Source organism: Sapajus apella, unplaced genomic scaffold (genome assembly GCF_009761245.1).
Source record: "Sapajus apella isolate SASKATOON/1434 unplaced genomic scaffold, GSC_monkey_1.0 scaffold40, whole genome shotgun sequence".
Lineage (NCBI taxonomy): Eukaryota > Metazoa > Chordata > Mammalia > Primates > Cebidae > Sapajus > Sapajus apella.
The window spans coordinates 1,736,494-1,761,752 of NW_022436980.1; the positions used below are offsets into that span (position 1 = coordinate 1,736,494).

The window sequence follows — 25,259 nt, forward strand, 5'->3', positions numbered from 1 at the left end:
GCAGACTTAAATTCGGCTAGCTGCCCTGCTCTTTTTCTGCTATTGTTTCTTTTTCTTAGGATCGGTCTACGTTGTCCTTATCTCTCCTGATCAAGCCATTTTGCTTCTCCAGTGATTGGCACATAGAAGACACTAAATAAATTCTGGGGGGCGGGGGCAGGAAGGGTTTAGATTGGTGCCAAATGAGTGGTGCAGACCTAGGACCTCACTGCCGAGACTGCAGCCGCATCTCAAAATGAATTTCTAAATTCCACAGAAGGGTCATGAAAAAGGGTCATGAAAAAACTCCCCTGAAAATTTTTGTCTATGCAATAACAAGCCCACTGGGGGAAAGGGATTTTCTCAGCAGCCAGGCTGTCCCAGCACAGTGGGCCCTGAGTAGGCACATGCAAATAGCAGCACTTACAGGAATTCTGAGGCCAGCCCAGCCCTCCCTGCGGGTGCTGGAAGGTAGGGTAGGAAGGTTGAGCTCAGGCCAGCTTTCTCAGGATTAGAGGTGAAGCAGCTCTGAGGTCAAGAGTGGGAAGATGGAACCTTCGTTTCCACAGAGATCATCCTGCTCAGGGGTAAAGCAAAGGGCCAGGCTTCCCCTACGGTGTTGCATCAGATCCTGCACCACGTGTGCTCCCTGAGTGATAAAGCTGCATCTCCCTCTTGTCATCTCTTTCTGTCAGGTCCTCTACAGTCTGTTTTTGTCTTTTCATTTCATTTATGCTGTCTATCATTGTACAAATATTTTTAATTTTTATGAACTCAAATCTGTATATCTTTTCTTTCTTTGTGGCTTCCAAGTTTTGTGTCTTGCTCATCCTAGAATTATAAAAATAAACTTTCATAAATGTATCCTTTTAATTTTTCACATAAAAAAAATTTATTTTTATTAAAAAAATTTTTTTTCCACCACCCCTCACATAAAAAATTTTAAAAGAATTTCTTTCACCTTTATTACAGTAAAACCAGGGATGGATTAAAAAGTAAGTGGCAATGAAGAATTTACTGGAGGTGCAGTAATTCCTGCTCTATTCTTTTCCAACCCTGGGCCTGCTCCTCAGAACTTGAAACAAACTCATTTAAAGTTTTTTTTTTTTTTTTTTTTTTTGAGATAGTCTTGCTCTGTCACCCAGGCTGGAGTGCAGTGGTGTGATCTCAGCTCACTGCAACCTCTGCTTCCCAAGTTTAAGCGATTCTCATGTCTCCGCCTTTGGAGCAGATGGGATTACAGGTGTGTACCACCACGCCCAGCTAATTTTTTTTGTATTTTTTTGTAGAGATGGAGTTTCACCATGTTGGAAAGGCTGGCCTTGAACTCCTGGCCTCAAGTGATCCTCCTGCCTTGGACCCCCAAAGTGCTGGGATTACAGGCAGGAGCCACTGCGCCTGGACTCCTTTTAAATCTTTCACTTGGTTTTGTTTTGTTTTATTTTCCAGCAATATAGGTACTCGGGCTTGGCTTCCTTTGCCCTTCTTCATCCATCACCACATCCAGTGTCCAGAAATTTACTTTAGAAATCTGTGGTCCATATGTCATGTTCCTAGGGATTAAAAACTGTTCCATTAGTGCATAATCCTGGAAGAAAGCCTTCTGAATTTTACAATCAGAATGCAGGAAATGCTGTAAAGCACCTGCCTGATGGTCCTGTCTTTCAGACCCTGATTAAGTGACATCAAGATGCTAATGGCAAAGTTATTTAACATGTCTTTCTCCAAAGCTGGTTAGGATTTCGCTGGGATTCTTAAAATTTGAGGGTGTCTATAACTGTCAAAATTTTTATTCATATACTCCCTTGTGAAGTTTCTAAAACTCAGCTGGGCTCAGTGGCGCACGCCTGTAATCCCGACACTTTGGGAGGCTGAGGCAGGCAGAACATGAGGTCAGGAATTCAAGACCAGCCTGGCCAACATGGTGAAACACCGTCTCTACTAAAAATACAAAATTAGGCTGGCTGCGGGTGCGGTGGATCACACCTGTAATCCCAGCGCTTTAGGAGGCCAGGGCAGACGGATCACAAGGTCATGAGTTCAAGATCAACCTGACCAACATGATGAAACCCCATCTCTACTAAAAATACAAAATTTAGCTGGGCATGGTGGCATAGTAATCCCAGCTACTCAGGAGGCTGAGGCAGAAGAATCCCTTGAACCTCAGAGGTGGAGGTTGCAGTGAACTGAGATTATGCCACTGCACTCCAGCCTGGGTGACAGAGTGAGACGCTGTCTCAAAACAAAAAACAACAAACAGAAAAACAAAATACAAAAATTAGCTGGGCGTGGTGGCACACTCCTGTAATCCTAGCTACCAGGAGGCTGAGGCAGAAGAATTGTTAGAACCCAGGAGGCGGAGGTTGCAGTGAGCTTAGATCGCACCACTGCACTCCAGCCTGGGCGACAGAGCAGGACTCTGTCTCAAAAAAAAAAAAAAAAAAGAAGAAAAAAGAAATTTCTAAAACTGTATTTCTTTGCTCATTTTAGGTTGACATCTGTAACTTTGTATTACTTTAAATACTTGGGAAAAATATCACTTCCAGTGCATTGTAATAATGTATCAAGTAGAAGTGACAAAAATCAATGAAAACATTTCTTCTAAGATCTGAATAAACGTTCAAGAAAATAGAAAGCAGGAACTTACCTCTAATCTATGTTCCCTTTACTTGAAAATGTAATGTTGACCTACCAAAGGTAAGGCAGAAATTGTCTCATCTATATTCCCTGCAATTATTCAAAATGTGCATCTGAGATCAGAACAAGACAGAGGTGAAGGAGGGTGCTCGCTAGGCCCCTTCTGCTAAAACAGAGGGTGACAGTGCAGTGGAGTCCTTTCATAGCAAGTCCTGTCTGCATGATTTCCAAAGCTTGAGTATTCCAAATCTAAGGTAAACAGGGCAGTATCCACTAAACCCTGACACAAACTCGTTGCTAAGATGAAGGAAGCCGCTGCTGCAGTCAGTATTTCTCACCCACACACTTTGCTGTCTTTCTGGCTGGTGTGGGAAGGATGGCATCATTGATGACACATAGGAAGTAGAATCAAGTTTATTAAATAAAAGCTTCCACCACTCCTGCCACCCCACTACAATACATCTATTTCTTTTTTCTTTTCTTTTTTTTTGAGACAGAGTCTTGCTCTGTCGCCCAGGCTGGAGTGCAATGGCCTGATCTTGGCTCACCGCATCCTCTGCCTCCCAGGTTCAAGCGATTCTCATGCTTCAGCCTCCTGAGTGGCTGGGATTAAAGGCTCTGGCCACCTCACCCGCCTAATTTTTGTATTTTTAGTAGAGACGAGGTTTCGCCATGTTGGCCAGGCTGGTCTTGAACCCTTGACCTCGGGTGATCCACCTGGCCTGGCCTCCCAAAGTGCTAGGATTACAGGTGTGAGCCACTCACCCAGCGATACACGTATTTCTAAAGCCATGTTTCTACTTAATGGTAATATATACAAGACTTTGGAGGGACACAAGGCCCTATCTTGGGCTTATATTGTCTCAATTTAAGGAAGCCACATAGATTAAAACATCAATATTTTAAACAGCCCCTTTGACATTCTGAAGTTTTTTTTAACTTTCTAGAATATTGCATCATCATAAGAGTAAGGTTGCATGAGAGGTAAGCCTTTCTTTTTACATGAGGTGAAGGCCCAGTTCTCACTGCAGGTTAATTAAGTTTTATGAAAGAATACATAATGAAACTGAAAACCTGAAAATTGATTATCTTAAAACTATTAGTGCCCACATACCCTGTGAAAATTCCCAGTTATTCTCTGGATGCAAGTACCTTAGTTTGAAGAGCCTGCCTCGCCCAAATGAATGCATCCTGTGGCAGGAAATGTATGCATTGTTGGGTGCCAGTAGTAGTGATGCTTTAGAAGTGGACCTATCAGAGTGCATCGTATAAGCTGTCACTCACTCATGCATAAGATCTGTCTCAGATGCTGCTAGCAATTTTTAGAGGTAGCACTAGCTGAGCCTTAGGATATATTCCCTCTAGAGAAGGCCTGTGTTTGCCAGACCACAGGTTGATCAGAGGCTAAGCACAACCATGAAGTAGAAAGCCTTTATTCCTTCCTTCTCTTCCTTTAGGATGATTTTCACTCCCAACCCTATGGACACCCAGAAGCCTCTGCTTTCATCCTTCCCAGTCAGCTTTTTATTTAAAGGGATCTCTGTCTTCAATAACACTGAAAAATATAGGATGGCTAGCAGCTCAAATTGTAATTTTTGCAAGGAAAATTTGTTTTCTAATAGCCTTAAGTCAATATTCAGACACTTCTATGCCCTATTCACAATGTTTGCCATATTTGTATACTGTGTCTACTGTCATTTTCTCTTTTCTCTCTAAATGGACTCACCATTCTACACGTTTAATTTAGAAGAAAAACTATCGTATTTCCACCACACCGAATATCCCTGCTGCCTTAGCCTGCATTCTCCAGAAAGCCAAGCTAGAGATAAAGGTTTGAGCAAAGTGATTTTTTTGGAAACATGGGTCCAGCAATGCAGGCCCAGGAAGGAGGCACAGCCAGTACAAGGAAGCCTCACAGAGGTGACCACTGTTAGGGGCCACTGGTACTTGATCCCATGGGGACTTTCTAGGGAGCCTCATTCAATGTGTCTCAGAACTCTTCACCTGGGAGGCAAAGGAGGAAGCAGTTATCCACCAGCTTCCAACCCCCTTTGGTCAAGAGCAGCTCAATGGGCATCGACTTCCCTGCATTTCTGGATTGCACATGCTTGAGTGCAGAACTTCCAAAGAATGCCAAGACATCAGAGAATCCCTGGGTGGGGCCAGACTCAGACTGTGGATCCTGCAGGCCCATGCAAGGTATTGTCAGGTTCCACTTGTGCAAACAGGTACACTGGTCCAGGATGGGTCAGCTGCTCACCCACAGGAGCTCCAGAATCCTACAACAAAGGGATGCAGAGGGGTGGGTGGCAAGCTAGCTGGAAATAGGAGTCATGGGCACGACTAAAGTCCTCCTCACCCCTCCTGAGGTGAACTCAGCTGTGGCTGGGGTGATCAGAGTTCACTGTCCAGTGTGGCTGCCAGGAGTCCAGTCTGAAGATGGTGGGATGCAGAGCTGGGAGTACAGTTGAGGGTGGTCTTATGAGCTGAGCACTCTCCCAGAAGTGTCCCCTACATATGAGGTCGACAGCTCATTTCTGCAGGGACTCAGGAGTAACTCTGGGTGCTAAAACAAAACCTGACACCAGCACAGAAACAGCCAGCTCATGAAGCTCGCCTCCCATCACACAGCAAGGCTAGCGGGCTGCCCCTCCCTCTTTTCGGGCACCTTTCTTCTCTTCCACTAGGCTTGGTACTCTTGGTGTTTCATGTTTGTTAGTTTGTGCATGGGGGTGAGGGAGGCCGCTGTGTAGTTTGCCTTAGCCACACCCTCTAAAAAGTATTGCAGCACAGTTTACAATACCAAAGACCTGGAACCAATCCAAATGCCCATCGATGATAGACTGGACAGGGAAAATGTGGCACATATACACCATGAAATATTATGCAGCCATCAAAAACGATGAGTTTGTGTCCTTTGTAGGGACATGGATGAACCTGGAAACCATCATTCTCAGCAAACTGATACAAGAACAGAAAATCAAACACCGCATGTTCTCACTCATAGGTGGGTATTGAACAATGAGAACACACGGACACAGGGAGCGGAGCATCACACACTGGGGTCTGTTGGGGGGAAACAGGGGAGGGACAGTGGGGGGTGGGGAGTTGGGGAGAGATAGCATGGGGAGAAATGCCAGATATAGGTGAAGGGGAGGAAGGCAGCAAATCACACTGCCATGTGTGTACCTATGCAACAATCTTGCATGTTCTTCACATGTACCCCAAAACCTAAAATCAATAAAAAATAATAATAAAATGTTAAAAAACAAACAAACAAACAAAAAGTACCCGTTAGAAGACAGTAGCAGAGGGAGCTTCCTCAAACACCATCCCCAACTCATGGCACTGACGAAGTACTTCTGGGCAAACTCAAATCCTCTGTCAAGTAACAGGAAGTGAGAAGGGGGAAATGTCACCTCTCTGACGGATCACCAAAAGCAAAACGGAGTGACTTCTCATTGTTTTATAGACTGCAAAAAGAGAACATCTCAGAAGAGAGCCTCTTCCTGAAATCAAAGGATTTAAAGAAAAAGTGAATTTTTCTTCAGCAAGTAAGTACATTTACTGTTATTTTACTATGGGATAACTAGCTGATAGAACTAGTTACCAGCAACCTGACTGCTTTTTAACAAACATACCACCATTACCACCTCCTGGATCCGTGCTTGCCCTCAAAGGAACACTCAGGGTCTCATTCCCACAGGAGACTGTGGCTTCCTGACACATTTGGAGCATCATAGTCAGAATTGTGGCCCAGATGGTAGCAAATATTATTTTTGTGGGCCGTATTTGAATTTCTCAAACCAGTGAAATTCTAGTGAAAGTGGGAAAATTGCTTGAGCTCGGGAGGTTGAGGCTGTGGTGAGATATGGTCACGCCACGGCACTCCAGCCTGGGCAACAGAAAGAGACTCTATCTCAAGAAAAAAAATTCTGGCGAATAAGTCTCTTTTAACTAATCCTGCCTAAAATGGATGATGGCTAATAAGACAATATGGCGTGGCTGGAACACTAGCTCCACGGTGGTCCCCAAAGACGACACTCATGCATTCTCTGAGCAGCACTGGGCTGTGTCCTGCTAGCAGCCTGAAGGGATGACGGTGGAGCACAGTGTTCATTTTCATTTCTCAATTTTGATGTATTTACTGGAAAATTAATCACTAGCCGTCTCACATGAGAGTACACGTTTTTTTTTGAGACAGCGTCTCGCTGTCGCTCTGTGCCTTGCCCACCTCAGCCTCCCAAAGTGTTGGGATTACAGATGTGAGCCACCACGCCTGGCCCTGGAGTACATAATTTGAGTAAGTAATGGTTGCAGTGTGTTTTTTTCCATCCTTTTTTACTGATAGACTTTTCTATTGATTAAAATCTTGCACCCCTTTATGATATATTATTTGAACACAGGGTTTAAAGAATTGAGATACTTTTTTTTCCTATGTTAATATGTCAAGAAAGAAGTTGTTTCATAACTTAGGTTCTCCCTTGGACAAAATACACCCTTACTGCCTGCTCTGTGCTACTTGGTATGTTCAGAAGAGGATTTGAACTTTTGTAGGTTGGCTAACAGATATGGAGAGTCCTTACAGTTCTCTGTGTTTCTAACAAAGTCTTAACCACATCCATTAAGTAGAAAACCCTTTCATGGAAGGGCTGTGGTTGATTCTTGGAACCAGTACAAGGTAGGGTCTATCACAGAATTTCAACTTGCGTTTTCTCAGGGTCACACCATGCTTTAGAGGTTGCTTAGGTTAAGATCTCCAACTAATTTTAACAGGCAACTAGGGAGTTTTACAACTGACAGTAGGCACATCTTCCTTCCTGGATGAATTTTATTTGTTCCTTTTTCAGGTTGTGAAACTATATCCACAATCTTTGAAGCCCGGAAACACTATCCAAACTCTGGTCAATGTGTTTTCTCACTGGAGAATCCTCTACGTGTGGCAATTGGATTATCATCAGCCCTGCCTGTTTTGTACCTGGAAAGTGCCCTGGTCTTACTTGGCTCCAAATTGTTGGCTTTCACTTTTGACCCCAAGCATCTGAAGCCATGGGCCACGCACGGAGGCAGGGAACAACACCATCCAAGGGTCCATACCTCATGTTCCTTCCTCTGTTGGTGCTGTTTGGTCTTTTTCACATCTGTTCAGGTAAGCAACTTTCAGGAACTTAACTGAGTCAGTTGGTACAGGGTTAAGAGAAAGGAGGTGGGGTTCTCTGAGCTGCTCCCTTCTATTACCCTATAAGCTGGAAGGAACCTTCAGGGTGTTTTCAGTACATTTTAAAGATGAAAAAACTGTGGTCCAAAGAGGCTAAAGGACCTGCCTATCCTCACACAGCAAGTTAGCAACCAAGTTAACTCAAGAACCCAGACCTTCAAGGAAGGGTGAGAGAGATAGTATTATTTTTAACAAAATCGTACAGCCAGAGATTCACAATGGTCTCGTCCATGAATAAGAGATGCTCATTTATATTTTGTGATGTGCCAGTACTGGTCTCAGAGTCCAGTCCCAAACTATGTTATCATGATAGAAATCAGCGAAGTATTCTGCCTCTAAAATTGAAAAATAGTGATCTTTCCAATTTGAAGGCAGGAGAGTAGTTGAGGACAATTCCTCTTAATGACGTTAATCTTCTTAATTCCTCTTAATACATTAATTTTATTTGTTCTGCTTTGGATTCTGAGATCTTTTATCAACATTGGCATTTGACTTTAAGTGGTGTCAGATTTAGCACAAAATTATATTTTTAGTTATTTTTAATCTGCTACATAGGTATTACATATATGTCCTGCAAATAATAATTTGACTTCTAGAGGCTTTTGTTCCTGCTCAGGTGATCTTAAGAGTGCTGGACTTTCGGGACTGTCAAGAAGGGTGAGGCTTGTCCCTGCTGGCAGGATGGTTCTGACTTTTTTTTTTAAGTCAGAAAACAAAAGATCTACTTTTTAGTGAGCAGCATGCCTACTGGTTTCCCAAAAATAAAGAAGTAGCTTGGGCTACAGCATGGTTTGCCAGTCTGCAAAGATGCAACTATTAAGGTTCCTGGCCTTAAAAACTCCTCACTTAAAGTACTGCCTAAAACATCAGAGGTATGAGAGAGAGGCAGAGGGAAGGGAGGAGAGCTGGGGACACACAGATTACTTGACTGCAATAGTGGTCCTTAAAAATTTTCTGTCCAGAGCTATTTTACATTGTTTTAGAATGAAGGGAACCATGGCTTACATTTCACAATTTACACCTCAGATTTTGTATATATTTGACAGTTATATTACATTTCCAACAGTTACAATTTCCTTCTGGGAAGTTGGGGGAGCACTCCCAAACTAGTCTTCTGGGAAGTACAAAGGAGTTTAAAATATTTAGAAGGAAATATGTACAGGTTTCCCAGAAATTAGGGGGGCAAGGAGGAAGAGAGCCGGAAAGAGAAAGAACAATAAAAAAGCAAAAGAAGACATAAAATAAAAATTAAAACCCAGACTTTAGAACTTGTACCAGGAAAATTAGAGTCAAAGGTACATGGAAGGAGATCTTTGAGCTAAATAAAGATGTTTAGGAAAGCACCTTGTTCTCCAGCTACACCCTGGTTTTACTGCTGCTATGACTGAGTCAATGAACCACCGACGGTGCGCCAGGTGGGCCATAAAAGTTGAGGCTAGGATTCCTGCCCTCAGAGAGGTTTGCCTATGTTAGTTGGGGGAAGGCAAAGCTAACCCATGTAAAACAAGCAAAAAGCAATGCATTACTTTCCCCTAATTGTAAGAGCCCAAGATCTGGGAAACCAGGCTGGCCTGCAGCACCGAAGGTAGGCTTTACAGGGGCAGATGGGTAATGGAGAAAGAATTCTGGTCAGGGCAACAGCTGTTCACTTTTTGGTTTAATCATTTATTAATTCAACAAACATGAGCATCCCATGCATGCAAGAGACCATTCTTGGTCCTGGGACAAGTTGTGAGGAAAATGGACATGGCTCTTGTGTTTGTGAAATTTGCAATATCATTTGAAAAATGATAACTAGGAAGAGGAAAAGTCATCCAATAATCACTCGAATGTGTGAAGGTGTGGCCAGCAAACAAAGCTAAGTGCTTTGAAGGCAGGGCACAGGCACTGCCAGAGGAAGTGCTGTCTTCCCCTGCCAGCAAGGAGTGGCAGTGAGCTAGAAAAGGAGGAGAGGAGCGAATGGCCCAAGAGCAAGAACCAGGCCCCACTGTGCTTGTGAGCTACGGTCATGAATCTGCATGTTATTCAGGAAGCTGGAAGGGCTTTACAAAGGGGAGTGGTGTAGTCTTCCCCAGCTCTGTTCACACTTTAATTACACATACCGGTCACCTAGGGGTTTTGAGGCACAGGGAATTTTTTTTAGAGAAGTGATTCTATTTTGCTAATACTGTAATGACAGATATAAGTTATTGTGAATTGTCCCAACCCATAGAATATTGCAATATCAGGAGTGAACCCTAGTGTGAACTCTGGATCTGGGGCGGTGATGATGTGTTATTGTAGATTCATCAGTTGTAGCAAATGTACTGCTCTGGCGCAGGATGTAGATGGTGGGGGAAGCTGTGAATATATTGGGAGGGGGTATATGGAAATCCTCTGTACTTTACACTCAGTTTTTCTATGAATCTAAAACCACTCTAAAAAATAAAATCTATATAGTTTTTTAAATGCTGTTTCTGTTTAGGTGGGTCTGGGATGGTGCCTAACATTCTGCATTTCTAAGAAGCACCTAGGTGATGCTGATGCAGCTCCACCATACACTTTGAGTTTCAGTAGTAAATCTCTAAATATAACAACAACAAAAAGGGTTACTGAAGAACAAGGAGTGGCTTGTAGGGTATCCGCAGTGACTGTGCAAAACCTACCAGGAGGTTTTTTCAGTAACTTACCATACCTGATGATGTCTTTGATGAAAAGAATTGAGTCAGAGGGAAGTCAATGGATTGGAGAGTGTGTACCATGTAAAATTAGTGAGGACTGCCCAATAGGAGCATAGGTGTGAGTTGTGCATGGTCTCTGAGAGGTGAGATTGAGTGAATACAGTGGAGAAGGATTATAGAGGGCATTGTTCAGGGCAGGGATTTGCCACAGTAGGCCCTCCTCTCCTGCTTTGGGTCAGAAGCCACACCCTGGCAGAGGTGCTCTCCCCCTCCCCCTGCCCAGCCACTAATGCCCAAGGGAAGGGACCCTTCTTTCATACACAGGGTGGAACCAGCCAGGCTCCTCTTTCCCTCTAGGTCGGCAGGCACTGTCTATGGGGGCAGAAACACCTGACTTTGTACTCCAGCAACTGGTGGCAGTAAGGCAGGGGCTCTAACAGGGCTAATCTTAGAAGGGCCAATATGGGCAGCTTTTCCTTCAGAGCCGAAGTCCTTTAAGGGAGGCTCAGGTCTAAAGAGGAGGCAAGTGATGCAGGAAAAGCATTGCCTATAAGTTTATAGTCTGAGAACTCAGAGCTAGGAGAAAAGAGAATACCCCAAAGTGCCACCATTCACAGAACACATCCTCTCCCCGCAACACATGCCTCTATGCTGCTGGCCCAGGGGTCCCATGAGCAGTGATTGTTGCCATCATTACCCTGACAACAGTTCTTCAAGTTGCTGGGCATTTTAAGGATATAAATACTATTTAGAAAGAGAAAAGGAGCAGTGTGAACATCAGGGGACACAGGTCTCAAGCTTGCAGCCACCAGACGCAGCTCTGCCTATCTCCTTTGTGTGGCTAGCACCCAGCCCAGGGCTGACACCAGCCCTGTAGGTGCTAGTTCACCTAATCAAACATTTAGAATGGTCCAAATAGTCACTCCTGTTGGACAGGTGTGCATAAACCAGGAACGGTAAAATCAGGTGGCGAGATAATAGGTGACTTTGATGCTTTTCTGTATCTTCCATTATTTCTTAGAATGTTTATTTTATAGTCAGGGAAAATGTTTATATATTTTTTTCTCTCTCTCTCTCTTTTTTTTTTTTTTGAGACGGAGTCTCATTCTGTCGCCAGGCTGGAGTGTAGTGGCACGATCTCGCTCACTGCAACCTCCACTCCCAGGCTCAATCGATTCTCCTGCCTCAGCCTCCTGAGTAGCTGGGATTACAGGTGTGCACCACCACACCCAGCTAAATTTTGTATTTTTTAGTAGAGATGAGGTTTCACCATCTTGGCCAGGCTGGTCTGGAACTCCTGACCTCAGGTGATCCACCTGCCTCGGCCTCCCAAAGTGCTGGGATTACAGGTGTGAGCCACCGCACCCAGCAGAAAATGTTTATTTAAAAAGCACACTTGTGTTTCCAGGGAGGTCATGTATGTCATATCATTTGGTGAGTTTTAAGATGTGTCAACTGTTTCTCTCCCTTCTCCACCAGGAGTGGTGATGCAGCCCTCAGACCCCTGCCAGGGCAGCCTCTCTAACTCCCTGGGAGGGGCACTCCAGCCTGGCTACCGCATCCACCCAGCCTCCAGCCATGGTGAGGGTGGGGAAGACTCAGGTCTTCCTAGAATGGGTTCTTTTTTTCCCTTTGCGTTTTATTTGCAATGACATAAAATTCAACGTTTTAAAGTATGCAATTCAGCTAGCTGCGGTGGCTCACGCCTGTAATCTCAGCACTTTGGGAGGTCAAGGCGGGTGGATCACTTGAGGGCAGGAGTTTGAAACCAGCCTGGCCAACGTGGCAAAACTCCATCTCTACCTAAAATACAAAAATTAACTAGGCAAGGTGGCCTATACCTTAAATCTCAGCTACTCAGGAGACTAAGGCAGGAGAATCTTTTGAACCTGGAAGGTGGAGGTTGCTGTGAGCCAAGATTGTGTGACTAGACTCCAGCCTGGGTAACACAGTGAGACTCTGCCACAAATAAATGAAGAAAAAAAGAAAGAAACAAAGTGTACAATTCAGTGGGTTTTAGTATATTTGCAATGTTGTGAAACCACCATCACTATTGAATTCCAGAACATTTCCATCATCTCAGAAAGAAACCCTGTGCCTATTTGCAGCTACTCCTCACTCCCCTCTACCCCTTCTCCTCGTAACCACAGTCCACTCTCTATATCTATGAATTTGCCTGTTGTAGACATTTCTTTTCTCTCTCTTTTTTTCCAGAATCCAAGTAAGAAAGAATATTCTGGACATTTCTTACAACATGTGACATTTTGTGTCTATCTTCCTTCACCGAGCATTATGTCTTTAAGGTTCATCCGTGTTGTATATGTTTTGGTACTCCATTTGCTTTTATGGCCAAATAATATTCTGAAGTAATATTCTGTTGTAGATTAAGATCTATTTTTTTTTTCTTTTTGCAGAGATGGGGTTTTTGCTATGTTGCCCAGACTGGTCTCAAACTCCTGGCTCAAGCAATCCACCTGCCTTGGGCTGGCCTCCCAAAGTACTGGGATTACAGGCGCATGGCCTAGATTGAGTTCTTGAGAGGTACATTATTTGTCTAAAACTAGTGCACACTTGTTGGCAAATAGCTTCCTCTCCTGGGTGGCTAGCAGTCCAGAGTTTAAGTGGTCAGAGCAAGAGGGTGGCAAAGGGCCTGGGAGAGGCAGAGGCTGAGGCCGGCACTGTTGAGTGTCCCCAGCATGCCATACAGGTGGACAGTTTCTGCACATTCGCCAGAAGGCAAGCAGCATTGCTGTCCATTTCTGTCTTCGCTCTGCCACCTCTCACAGCCTCTGCCCCTTCTTGACGGCTGCTGGGTAGAGGTGCAAGATGGGCCCCTCATGCCAGCTATGGGCACTGAACTCAGTTCAAGAGTCAGTCAGTTACCTTGGTGATGCTGGTCCTATCCCGGGTGTGGTTCAGGAAAGCAGGCTGTTTTACATGAGAAAGAACAGCCCCATTAAAAATCTGTAGCACAGCCGGGCGCGGTGGCTCAAGCCTGTAATCCCAGCACTTTGGGAGGCCGAGGCGGGTGGATCACGAGGTCAAGAGATCGAGACCATCCTGGTCAACATGGTGAAACCCCGTCTCTACTAAAACTACAAAAAATTAGCTGGGCATGGTGGTGCGTGCCTGTAATCCCAGCTACTCAGGAGGCTGAGGCAGGAGAATTGCCTGAACCCAGGAGGCGGAGGTTGCGGTGAGCCGAGATTGCGCCATTGCACTCCAGCCTGGGTAACATGAGTGAAACTCCGTCTCAACAAAAAAAAAAAAAAAAAAAAAAAAAAAAATCTGTAGCACATTCTGTAGTTAAGAAAGCACTTTACATTTGGTATCCTGTGATATCTGAGATAATTATGTGAAGCGGGGAAGATAGTTGTGTTGGTTTGTTTTGTGCTGCTATAACAGAATACCTGAGATTGGGTAATTTAGAGATTTATTTTTTACTGTTCTGGAGGCTGGGAAGTCCAAGGTCAAGAGGCTGACATCTGATGAGGACCTTCTTGCTGCATCATCCCATGGCAGAGGGTAGAAAGGCAGGAGAGCATGCATGAGACACAGAGTGGGATGGAGGCCAAAGCTATCCTTTATAAGAAAGCCACTCCTGCTGTAGTGAACCCACTCCCAAGAAAATGGCATTAATCCATTCATGATGCAGCGTCTCCATGACCTAATCACCTTTTAACAGCTCCACTTCTCCACACTGTTGCACCCAGGATTAAATTTCCAACACACAAACTTTAGGAGACACATTCAAATCATAGCAATAGTATTATGCCTGTTTTATAGAAATGGGACCTGAAGCCCAGAGAGGTTACCCAGCTTAATCAAGGTTATGATTCCAATACACAGTGGTTGGAGCCAGACCTCATCTCCTCATGCCTAGACATGTATTCAGCAAGTATTTACTAAGCACCTACTATGGGCCAGGCCCTGTTCTAGACACTGCAGATATGGCAGTGACAAAATGGACAAAGCCTCCACTCCATGGCTCTGTGTGTAATTATGTATCACATATACGTGTAAATATACATCACAGTTGAAAAAATATATATCAGCTGGAGACAAGCCTGAAGAGAAACAATCAGGCAAAGAGACTAAAGAGTAGCAGGATGGAGGGGGCCAGGGAGGATGTTGCTGTTGGAGATTAGGGAAGGCCTCTCCGACAAGGGGCCACAAGAGTAGATGGGAGCAAAGTGGGACCTGGGCTATGTGGTCTCTGGGGAAGACACTGGCTCCCTCTAACGTCCCAGGTACTGTGGAGGACTTTTAAGAGCAGCATCTCATTTTGAATTCTCACATCCACTGGGTTGGGTAGATGTTACAATGCCCATTCGAAAATGGCAAAGCAAGCTCAGAAGTTCAACCAGGTTTGCGGCAGTAATACTAACATCTCTGGGTCCTGACCCTCCCTGCCAGAGTCACAGAAGCATACAAAATTGTTAAGAGACATTTCAACTCTTTTCTGTGGTGAAACCCCGAAAGCTGGGTCCTGTGTGAATTCCCAAATTGTTTGGAAAATTTTGGGTTCCTCTTTTTAGTCTGGTTCTTCCTCAGCACCAGTGTCTGGTGAGAAGCAGATTTCAGACAGGAACGTGGAGCAGCCCATTGATGATGTGCTATGACTTTTCAAGAGACACCCACACTTGTCCTCAGAAGGCTGGACAAAACTCCTTACGAGCCATCGTCAAAATTAGATAATTTCTCTTTCAGTTATGCTTTCTGTTTTGCTAACATCACCACATATCTAAATCAGTGAGAAATACTGGATTCTTTTTGGGTGGGAACAAATGGTTAGGTGGGGAAAGATCCTATTATTTGGGGCCCCAGATAAGTGAGTTGCTGTCTGTCGAGCCCGTAGCAAGACCAGAGTCCTACATATCTGACATAACCCCTGAGTGAAATGAAAGGAAACAGAAGGTAGGAGTTGGCAGTGGGAGGAGAGAGAAAAACAGAAACTGTTACCGAAGACCTGCTGTGTCCTTGTGGCTTTTTATTTATATCATTTAATTGAATTGAATTTTCCAATGATTCCAAGGGGTGGATATCATACCTATTTAGAGAAGAGGAAACAGATGAAACAGCAAGTGGCTGAGCTGGGACTAGAATCCAAGTCAATCGAAATGGACAACCCACATTCCTTCTATGTCTCATTTTGCTTTCCTTGCAACACTAAGAGTGTATGGGTTGTCATTTGATCTTTTGCTAATATACCTTCACTTCGAAATATGCTCCCTTCAAATATATCTTTTTGTTTCTTCCACTCTTTCAGCTATATTCCCTAAAGCAGGGACTAGCAACATTCCACACAATTGCCAGGGGGTGCCTGGACCATTCTGCATTATCTCACTTTGCTATGCAAATACCCATCATCACAAAACTCTCTTCTTCAGTGCTGTGGTGGGGCCACATCCAGTCTGACAGAGGCCTGAGAGGGGCTGGTGAGATGGAAAGGTGCTCGAGCCCCATGATCTTGCTATCTAAGAAGAGAGAGGGCTTGGAAATGCTGTCCCTAGACACAGGTCTCTCTTAAGGGGATCTCTGTGGCTCCAGGGGATACAGGGCCCAGAAAACGCTGTCCTTAGACACGGGTCTCTCTAAGGGGATCTGTGTGGCTCTGGGGATACAGGGCCCAGAAAACGCTGTCCCTAGACACGGGTCTCTCTAAGGGGATCTGTGTGGCTCCGGGGGATACAGGGCCCAGAAGGCACAGCACAACAGCACTGGGCAGGGGGCACCGCGACCTTAGCGGGATGCTGCTTTTAGGTCCTACAACAGCATTGGAAGAGTAACCATGCTGTCTCAACCAAAAATCAGAAAATATAGTCTGCTAAGGAATGTTGGTGCTATTGATGACACAGATATTAGTTCAGATATTAACGTGCTGACATTTCTCGGTTATATGGAGAAATGAACAAAATATTTTAAATAAAAACCCTTTTAGCAAATCCAGGCTGGAGGGTAACTGTATGGCATGGACTGCAAATAGCCAAAGAGATAAAGGTAGGATGTAGGATCCATTTAGGGTACCTGAAGATGGTAGAAATAGTCCAAAGGTATAAGCATGGGAATCATTTCAGCTGGAAGCCATGGGAATCAATCAGGCCTGGAAAGAAAATGATTCTGGTTCTTAAAGCAAAAGGGCTCAGTGGCAGGGCTGGGTTGGGATGGGGGACAGTGTTGGCTTACTGGAACTGGGCCTAAAACTGAAGACGTTCATAACAAGAAGAATGGCCCTAAAAGCCTGGGCCAGAAAGAAAAATGTGTAAAACTGGGCAGTTTCCTTTCCTCAGCTCAGTTTCTTCATCTGTAAGATAAGGCCACCAGAATGAATGATCATGGAAGTCCCTTCCAGATCTCATACTCCTTACTATGACTTTCACATCCTCTGGGGCTGAGTACATTGTTTAGCCCTTGGTTGGTATTTATATCCAGGTCTTCTCAGGGACCAGTGGACTTTCTCCCTCACTGGGGATCCAGTGTCCCCAACTCCTGGCCCATAGGCATCTGGCTATATATATAAGACAAGCAAATGCCTTTCCATATTTCTGAATGCTCAAGCTGTGTCGTCATGCCAGGCGCGGTGGCTCACACTTGTAATCTCAGCACTTTGGGAGGCTGAGGTGGGTGGATCATCTGAGGTCAGGAGTTTGAGACCAGCCTGGCCAGCATGGTGAAATCCCGTCTCTACTAAAAATACAAAAATTAGCCGGGCGTGGTAGTGGACACCTGTAATTCCAGCTACTCGAGAAGCTGAGGCAGAAGAATCACTTGAACCTGGGAGGTGGGCACAGTGGAAGTTGCAGTGAGCTGAGATTGCACCAGTTCACTCCAGCCTGGGCAAAACAGCGAGACACTGACTGTCTCAAAAAAAAAAAGATGTGTCATCATATGGAGATGCAGGGAAGATTCTGGATAACTCTTGATAGGTAACGTCACTGGAAGAGCTTTACCCATTTGGTGGGGTGTTGGACTGGACTGGATGTGGAAGCAGCACTCAGTGGTATATGTGGGTGGGAACATAAGGCAGTTTGCTTGTCGGTATACCAGTAGGTATATCAAAGGTGTAATGTGGCTGCTAACATATTGAATCAAACTTTAGGCTGCAAACATAGATTTAAGTAAAGGAGGTGACAACCCAGTTCTACTTTGAGCCAATCACACAGTGGATGTCTGGAATGTTAGATTTAGTGAACTTTGCTGTCTCAAAAAAATATACATACAAACCAAACTGTGTAGTGAGGAAAGTGAGGGTACTCACTTTCAGTACATCAGTAAGGAACAGGGGCAGATGGGAACCCACAGAACTATCTGAGAGAGGCCATAACTATCCTCAGATATCTGCAAGTCTTGTTATGTAAGAAGAATGAGATGTGCTTTGTAATGCATGTAGAAGCTAGAGGAAAACAGACGTCAACATAAAGCAAAGCAAAAGTTCCTCAATCGAATTGTCCAAAGATGAAATTAAAAACCTTAGAAGTTAGTAAATTCCCTACCCCCTTGGAGAAAGGAGAATGGGATTCATATTTGGTGTGTATCTAGGCACTGAATCACAGTATGTACTTGACATAAATTATCTCATTTAATCCTCATAATAAGCAATGTGAAGATTGGGGTTCAGAGAAGTTAAGTAAGTTGCTTAAGGTCACACAACTACCGCGGATTTTATTGAATACAAAAAGGCCATGTTCTTTCTATACCAACAACCAGCAGCCTCTAGGCAGGGATGTTAGCAGTGAGCACTTAGTCATGACTGCCTTTAAGGTATCAGGCAGTCCCGAGAGCTTCAATTTGTAAGTCACTCAAGTGAAAACAGGAGGAATCAGGATGTGTATTAAGGTGACAGATGAAGGTTTTTTTTTTTTTTTTTAATTTATTTTATTGCATTTTAGGTTTTGGGGTACATGTGAAGAACATGCAGGATTGTTGCATAGGTACACACGTGGCGGTGTGATTTGCTGCCTTCCTCCCCATCACCTATATCTGGCATTTACCAACCCAAATGCCCATCGATAATAGACTGGACAGGGAAAATGTGGCACATATATACCATGGAATATTATGCAGCCATCAAAAATGATGAGTTTGTGTCCTTTGTAGGGACATGGATGAACCTGGAAAGCATCATTTTCAGCAAGCTGACACAAGAGCAGAAGATCAAACACCACATGTTCTCACTTATAGGCGGGTATTGAACAATGAGAGATAGCATGGGGACAGATGAAGGTTTTATTCCTGTGCTAAGCCTGTTAAGTCCAGGAATTAGCACAGGAATAAAACCTTCATCTGTCACCTTAATACAGATGAAGGTCTGAGTCTTTAGCTCACTCAATCTGGATAAAATTTATTCTTCAATTCTCCCATGGTTAAATGCAGTTCTGTAGTTTAAATGAACGTGTGTACACGTGCATATCTGTGTCTGTGTGTGTGTTGTTGTACCACATGATTGTGGGGAGAGGGGCTGTGGGAAAAACACAGGGGAAAAGGCAGTGAGCATGAGAGACTAGGTCTTTATATTGAAATTCTTCCATATTTTTCAAGGCAGTAGTGGCTGAAAATTACCTAAGCAAGTGACTAGGGAACACAGCCAGGAAGGAGGCCTTCTGTAAGTGGGAATTCATGAATAATGAAGACTGATTATATTTCCCTACCTATTTAAAGTATGGTCCAGTTTTTTCTTCTTAATTGACCCCATCTCCCTCCCTCATCCTTCCTCATGACTGCAGAATCATAGGCCCTTGGAATCTTACGCCGACCTGCCCTGTCCTAGGCTTTCTGAACCTTTCAATCTCTCAGCTGCCTTAGCTGCAAAATGGGGGAAATAATACATATCTCATGGGGTTGTTGGGAGATTAAATGAAATAGTCCCTGTCCCCTCCATAGAGCCACCACAGAAGAAGCAAGAAAAGGAGATAGTATAAAGAGTAATTCAATATAGGCCATCTATACAGAGGTGGGCAGCAGCACCTTGCCCTCCTCCACCACCACTATGCCCAGTACCTTGGTCAGGACTGACTTCTCTTGGGCATGGTACTGCATTAGGTAAAGCAAATAAGAAGTAATAGGGCTGGGTGTGGTGGCTTATGCCTGTAATCCCAGCTCTTTGGGATCACCTGAGGTCAGGAGTTCAAGACCAGCCTGGCCAACATGGCAAAACCCTGTCTCAACTGAAAAAAAAAACAAAAAAACCCAAAAATTAGCTGCATGCAGTGGCAGTCATCTGTAATCCCAGCTACTCGGGAGGCTGAGGCAGGAGAATTGTTTGAACCCAGGAGGTGGAGGTTGCAGTGAGCCAAGATTGTACCATTGCACTCCAGCCTGGGAGACAGAGTAAGGCTCTGTCTCAAAAAAAAAAGAAGAAATAATAGGATTATAAATTGCCTCTCTGGGAGAGGCTCATATGCTCCGAAACCCTTCATGCCATTGGAAAATCCTCTAGAAAAAGGAAGGGGATAGGTTATGTTATAATGATTGGTCCATGAGTTTGCTTTTAGTGATTTGTCTTCTCTGTTTTTGAAACCAAATTTGTTTTTTATGCATTGGCGGTGCTACTGCTATAGAAAACACTATTTAGGTTCCTCAAAAAATTAAAAATAGAACTACCATATGACCCCAAAATTCCATATATGCATAAGAATTGAAAGCAGGGTCTTGAAGAGACATTTGCACACACATGTTCATAGTAACATTATTCAGAGTAGCTAGGAGGTGGGAAGCAGGCCAAATGTCCATCGACAAATGAATGAGCAAACAAAATGTGGTGTGTGTGTGTGTGTGTGTGTAATATTATTCATTATCATTATGATCATATCATTACCATTCCTTACAAAGGAAGGAAATCCTGTCATGCTACAACATGAATGAACCTTGAGTGCATCAAGCTAAGTGAAATAAGCCAGTCATAAACAGAGTGTTACTATATAATTCAATTTCTATGAGGTATCTAAAGTAGCCAAATTTATACAAACAGAATGGCAATTGCCAGAGGCTGAGGGGAGAGGGGGAAAGGGGAGTTGTTTAATGGACATGGAGTTTCAGATTCGCAAAATGAAAATTTATAGAGATCTGTTTCACAACAATGTAAATATACTTAACACCACTGAACTGTACACTTAAAAATCAGTAAGATGATAAATTTTATGCTATGTGTTTGCTTGTTTTGAGACGGAATTTCACTCTTGTTGCCCAGGCTGGAGTGCAATGGTGTGATTTTGGCTCATTGCAACCTCCACCTGCCAGGTTCAAGTGATTTCCTGCCTCAGCCTCCCTAGTAGCTGGGATTACAGGTGCTGGCCAGCATGCTCAGCTAAATTTTTGCATTTTTAGTAGAGCCGGGGTTTCACCATGTTGGCCAGGCGGGTCTCAAACTCCTGACCTCAAGTGCATCACCCGCCCTGGTCTCCTAAAGTGCTGGGATTATAGGCATGAGCCACCATGCCAACCTGTTATGTGTTTTTTACCAAATTTTTAAAAAAGAAGAGAAAAAAAGCATTGAGGATCCAAAAAAATCAAACTGGATTGATGCTTAGTCACTAGACACAACATCCTAAGTTCTGTTACTGTGAACTTTGGATTCCTGACCATGCAGGAATCTATATTTAATAAACAATCTTGTTCTGTTTGCCTCTCCATAGGTATTATCCAGGTGACCAAGGGAGTAAAAGAAGTGGCAACACTGTCCTGTGGTCACAATGTTTCTGTTGGAGAGCTGGCACAAACTCGCATCTACTGGCAAAAGGAGAAGAAAATGGTGCTGACTATGATGTCTGGGGACATGAATATATGGCCCAAGTACAAGAACCGGACCATCTTTGATATCACTAATAACCTATCCATTGTGATCCTGGCTCTGCGCCCATCTGATGAGGGCACATACGAGTGTGTTGTTCTGAAGTATGAAAAAGATGCTTTCAAGCGGGAACACCTGGCTGAAGTGATGCTATCGGTCAAAGGTTGGTGGGGTTTTCAGACTTTACTCTAGGCCAGCAGATTCTTAATGCCCTCAAAGACACATGGCTATTGATTTAGGTGAAAACTGTACCAAAGAGGGATGTAATCTCACTTCATTTCTTGGAGTTAAGACTCTAGTTGTACGATAAATCCTAACTGGTTTTTCAAGATGTCATGGTAATATCTGTTAACTTGCATTTCTTCTTCTTTGACAATCCAAGTTCATAACAACCATCCTGGGGCACTGTAATGACCTAAAGAGCCTCTCAATCACCACGGGGATCTTTAATTTGATGTAGCCTTTCTACTAACTGCACTTGAACCAGCAATATATGCCTGTAAAAGCATGCTGAAAATGTAGCAGGGCTGGGCATGGTGGCTTAGACCTGTAATCCCCAAAATTTGGGAGGCCAAGGCAGGAGGATCATTTGAGCCAGGAGTTCAAGATCAGTTTGGGCAACATAGTGAGACCCTGTCTCTACAAAAAATTAAAAAATTAGCCGGGTGCCAGGTGTAGTGGTACATGCCTATAGTCTCAGCTACTTGGGAGGCTAAGGTGGAAGGATGGCTTGAGCCTGGAAGGTCGAGGCTGCAGTGAGCTGGGATCATGTCACTGCACTCTAACCTGGGTGATGGAGCAAGACCTTGTCTTGAAAAAAAAAAAAAAAAAAAATAGAAAACCTAGGCCAGATGCGGTGGCTCATGCCTGTAATCCCAGCACTTTGGGAGGCCCAGGCAGGTGGAACACTTGAGGCCATGAGTTCAAGACCAGCCTGGCCAACATGGTAAAACTCTATCTCTACTAAAAGTACAAAAATGAAAAAAAGAAAATCAATAAAGTGTAGTAGATGAGGTTATAGGCTGAAGGTTGTTGTTGGGACATAGGTTTTTCTGAGTAAAAGACTACTATTTTTTTTTTTTTTTTAAATTTCAACCAGGTATTATATTGGTCTGGCAACTGCAAAATATACAAATTTCTGAAAGGCATCTCCTTTTTGAAAACTAGCATAGCTTCATCCCAGGAAATTAATTCAGACAAATATTTAAACACAGAGAAGTCATAAATTACACATGGAAGGCTCCCAAACCAATTAACAACTAACTTAATCTATACAGCTTTCTATTTTTCAGGCTTCCTTATACATATTAATAAATAAATAGCACATTTGCTATCAAAATAATAAAAAATTGAAATGAATTCAAATAAATTTAATTTATTCAAATAAATTTCAATTATATTTTCAGATGAAAATATCACTAATGTGGTTCACAGTTTTTCTTCTCACCTAAAATAAAGAGCTTTGTCCAGGGTCTCAGAACAGAATAAAGAGAGGGGAAAACCCATCCAGAAATAAATATACAAAGTTAAAAATACTGGTCCTGGGTGTTTTTTTTGGGGGGGTGGTGGTGTTGGTGAGAATCAGTAGAAGCAAAAACTCATGACTACAGTTCAATACCTGCCCCCCACTCAGATGCACACAATGTCTCTTCAAAAGGCAGGTCCCAGGCTTGCAAATTAGGCAGCATTTTCCTTTCTTCAAGATCTCCTCTCCCTGACCAGATTTATGTTCTCTCTCTCCGCATCTAGACCCTTTCCAAATGAAAGTTCTATGTTAGGCAAAGCCTTCTCTATTTTTGTTTTGAGTTTAGGTAGTCAGAGAGGAGAGGGCAATGTTCAAAGGATAAAGCCAGAAAGGAAGACAAGAGAAACCATTCTCAAGAGCAAAGCCACAGGCCCCTTATGTAAAAGACAACCTTTTAAAAAGCACAGAAATGCTAACCACAAATTTAGGGTAGTGATAACCTTAGGTAAGGGAAAGAGAGGGACAGGATACGTGACACCATACCAGCAGATTCACCTAATTTACTGCCAGTGTTTTGTGTGTCAAGTTGGAGAATGGGTTTACAGGTGTTCACTATAGTTTAATAAATAAATAGCTAACATAGAAGAAAGCCACTTGTGTACTTCAAGTAATCAGGAAGAAAGGAAGAAAAGAGGAGAAAAGGAAAGGAAAGAAAGAAAGGCAGGGACAAGAAAAGACAGGCTCTGGTGTCAGACAGATTTGAATTCTGCCATTACTAGTTGGTTATAATTTCTCTAAACCTGTTTGAATACTTATAAAATGGAAATAATACTAGGTTAAATCATGTGAAATTGTTGATCTTTGGCCTTTTTTGATCTACAACTTACCTCTCTAGGGTTTCTATGAAGGCAAAATGAGATAAGGTCCAGAACTAACAAAGAAGAGCTCAGTAAATGTCTATTACTTTCCTCTTCATCTCTTAACAACTGCAAGTTCTCTGGCAACGTTTATTCACACAAAACTACTTCTCCTTTCTCTAATAAGTGCCCTCCTGTCTCCATCAAAAGTGGTAAAGAATTGATATAACTAATTTAAATCAAAGTTAGCCTTTGGATTATATATAACTATTACTGATTAATGGGAAGTTGCAAATTATATCTCATATTATCATTCTTATTTGTTCTGTTTTTTTGAGATGGAGTGCTCTTTTGCCCAGGCTGGAGTGAAGTGGTGTGATCTCAGCTTACTGTAACCTCCAACCCCCGAGTTCAAGTGATTCTCCTGCCTCAGCCTCCTGACTAACTGGATTACAGGCGCCTGCCACTGAACCTGGTTAATTTTTGTATTTTTAGTAGAGACAAGGTTTTGCCATGTTGACTTGACTGGTCTTGAACTCCTGACCTCAGGTGATCCACCTGCCTTGGCTTCCCAAAGTGTTAGGATTACAGGTGTGAGCCACTGCGCCCGGCCTTTATCATGGTCCTATTAAAGCTAGAAAATTATTTAAAAATAAACCTCTACACACATAGGTTTGTAACTATATGTAATCATATATTCTTGTTCTTTCTTTAGCTGACTTCCCTAGACCCAGTATAACTGACTTTGAAATCCCAACTTCTTCTGACATTAGAAGGCTAATTTGCTCAACCTCTGGAGGTTTTCCAGAGCCTCACCTCTCCTGGTTGGAAAATGGAGAAGAATTAAATGCCATCAACACATCAGTTTCCCAAGACCCTGAAACTGAGCTCTATACTATTAGCAGCAAACTGGATTTCAATATGACAACCAACCACAGCTTCATGTGTCTCATTAAGTATGGACATTTAAAAGTGAATCAGACCTTCAACTGGAGAACACGTAAGTGACATTGTTCCGGGGAGTTTCTGCTATAGAGAATCTAAAAAGATAATACAGTCATGTGTCAGTTAATGATGGGGATACATTTTCAGAAATGCATCATTAGGCAATTTTGTCACTGTTGGAACATCACAGTGTACGTTCATAAACCTAGATGGTAGAGCCAACTGCACACCCAGGCTACATGGTACAGCCTAGTGCTCTGAGGCTACACACCTGTACAGCATGTTACTGCACTGAATACACAGGCAGTTGTAACACAGTAAGTATTTGCGCATCTAACCATATGTAAACATAGAAAAGGTACAGTAAAAATACGGTATTATAATTTTATGGAATACCATCATATATGCACTCTGTCGCCCAGCCTGGAGTGCAGTGGTGCAATCTCAGCTCACTGCAACCTGTGCCTCCCGGATTCAAACCATTCTCCTGACTCAGCCTCCTGAGAAGCTGGCATTACAGGTGTGTGCCACTACACCTGGCTAATTTTTTTGTGCTTTTAGTAATATGCCATTTTTATGTGGCATATTACTGTAACTCAGCCAGACACATTTTAGAATTGTCATATTTACTTTGATAGTATTTTATAGTATTTTTAGATACACAAATAACATGTGTTATTATGACTTATTAAAGTCACTGTGAGGCTGGCCA

General features: G+C 43.3%; 1 protein-coding gene across 3 annotated transcripts in view; it reads left to right on the top strand.

Moving 5' to 3' along the window:
- The first annotated feature begins 5,940 nt into the window (after positions 1-5,940).
- CD80 (CD80 molecule) overlaps positions 5,941-25,259 on the top strand; it is a 31,073-nt gene continuing 11,754 nt past the window's right edge. For 2 of the 3 annotated variants that reach the window (XM_032298988.1, XM_032298987.1), the window contains exons 1-4: positions 5,941-6,170; positions 7,467-7,765; positions 21,126-21,443; positions 24,318-24,602. In XM_032298988.1, coding sequence (XP_032154879.1) covers positions 7,666-7,765; positions 21,126-21,443; positions 24,318-24,602 — 703 coding nt within the window. In that variant the 5' untranslated portion in view covers positions 5,941-6,170; positions 7,467-7,665. Of the gene's footprint in view, positions 6,171-7,466; positions 7,766-12,404; positions 13,036-21,125; positions 21,444-24,317; positions 24,603-25,259 lie in introns of those variants that run through there. The other variant, XM_032298989.1, reaches the window with a different exon arrangement.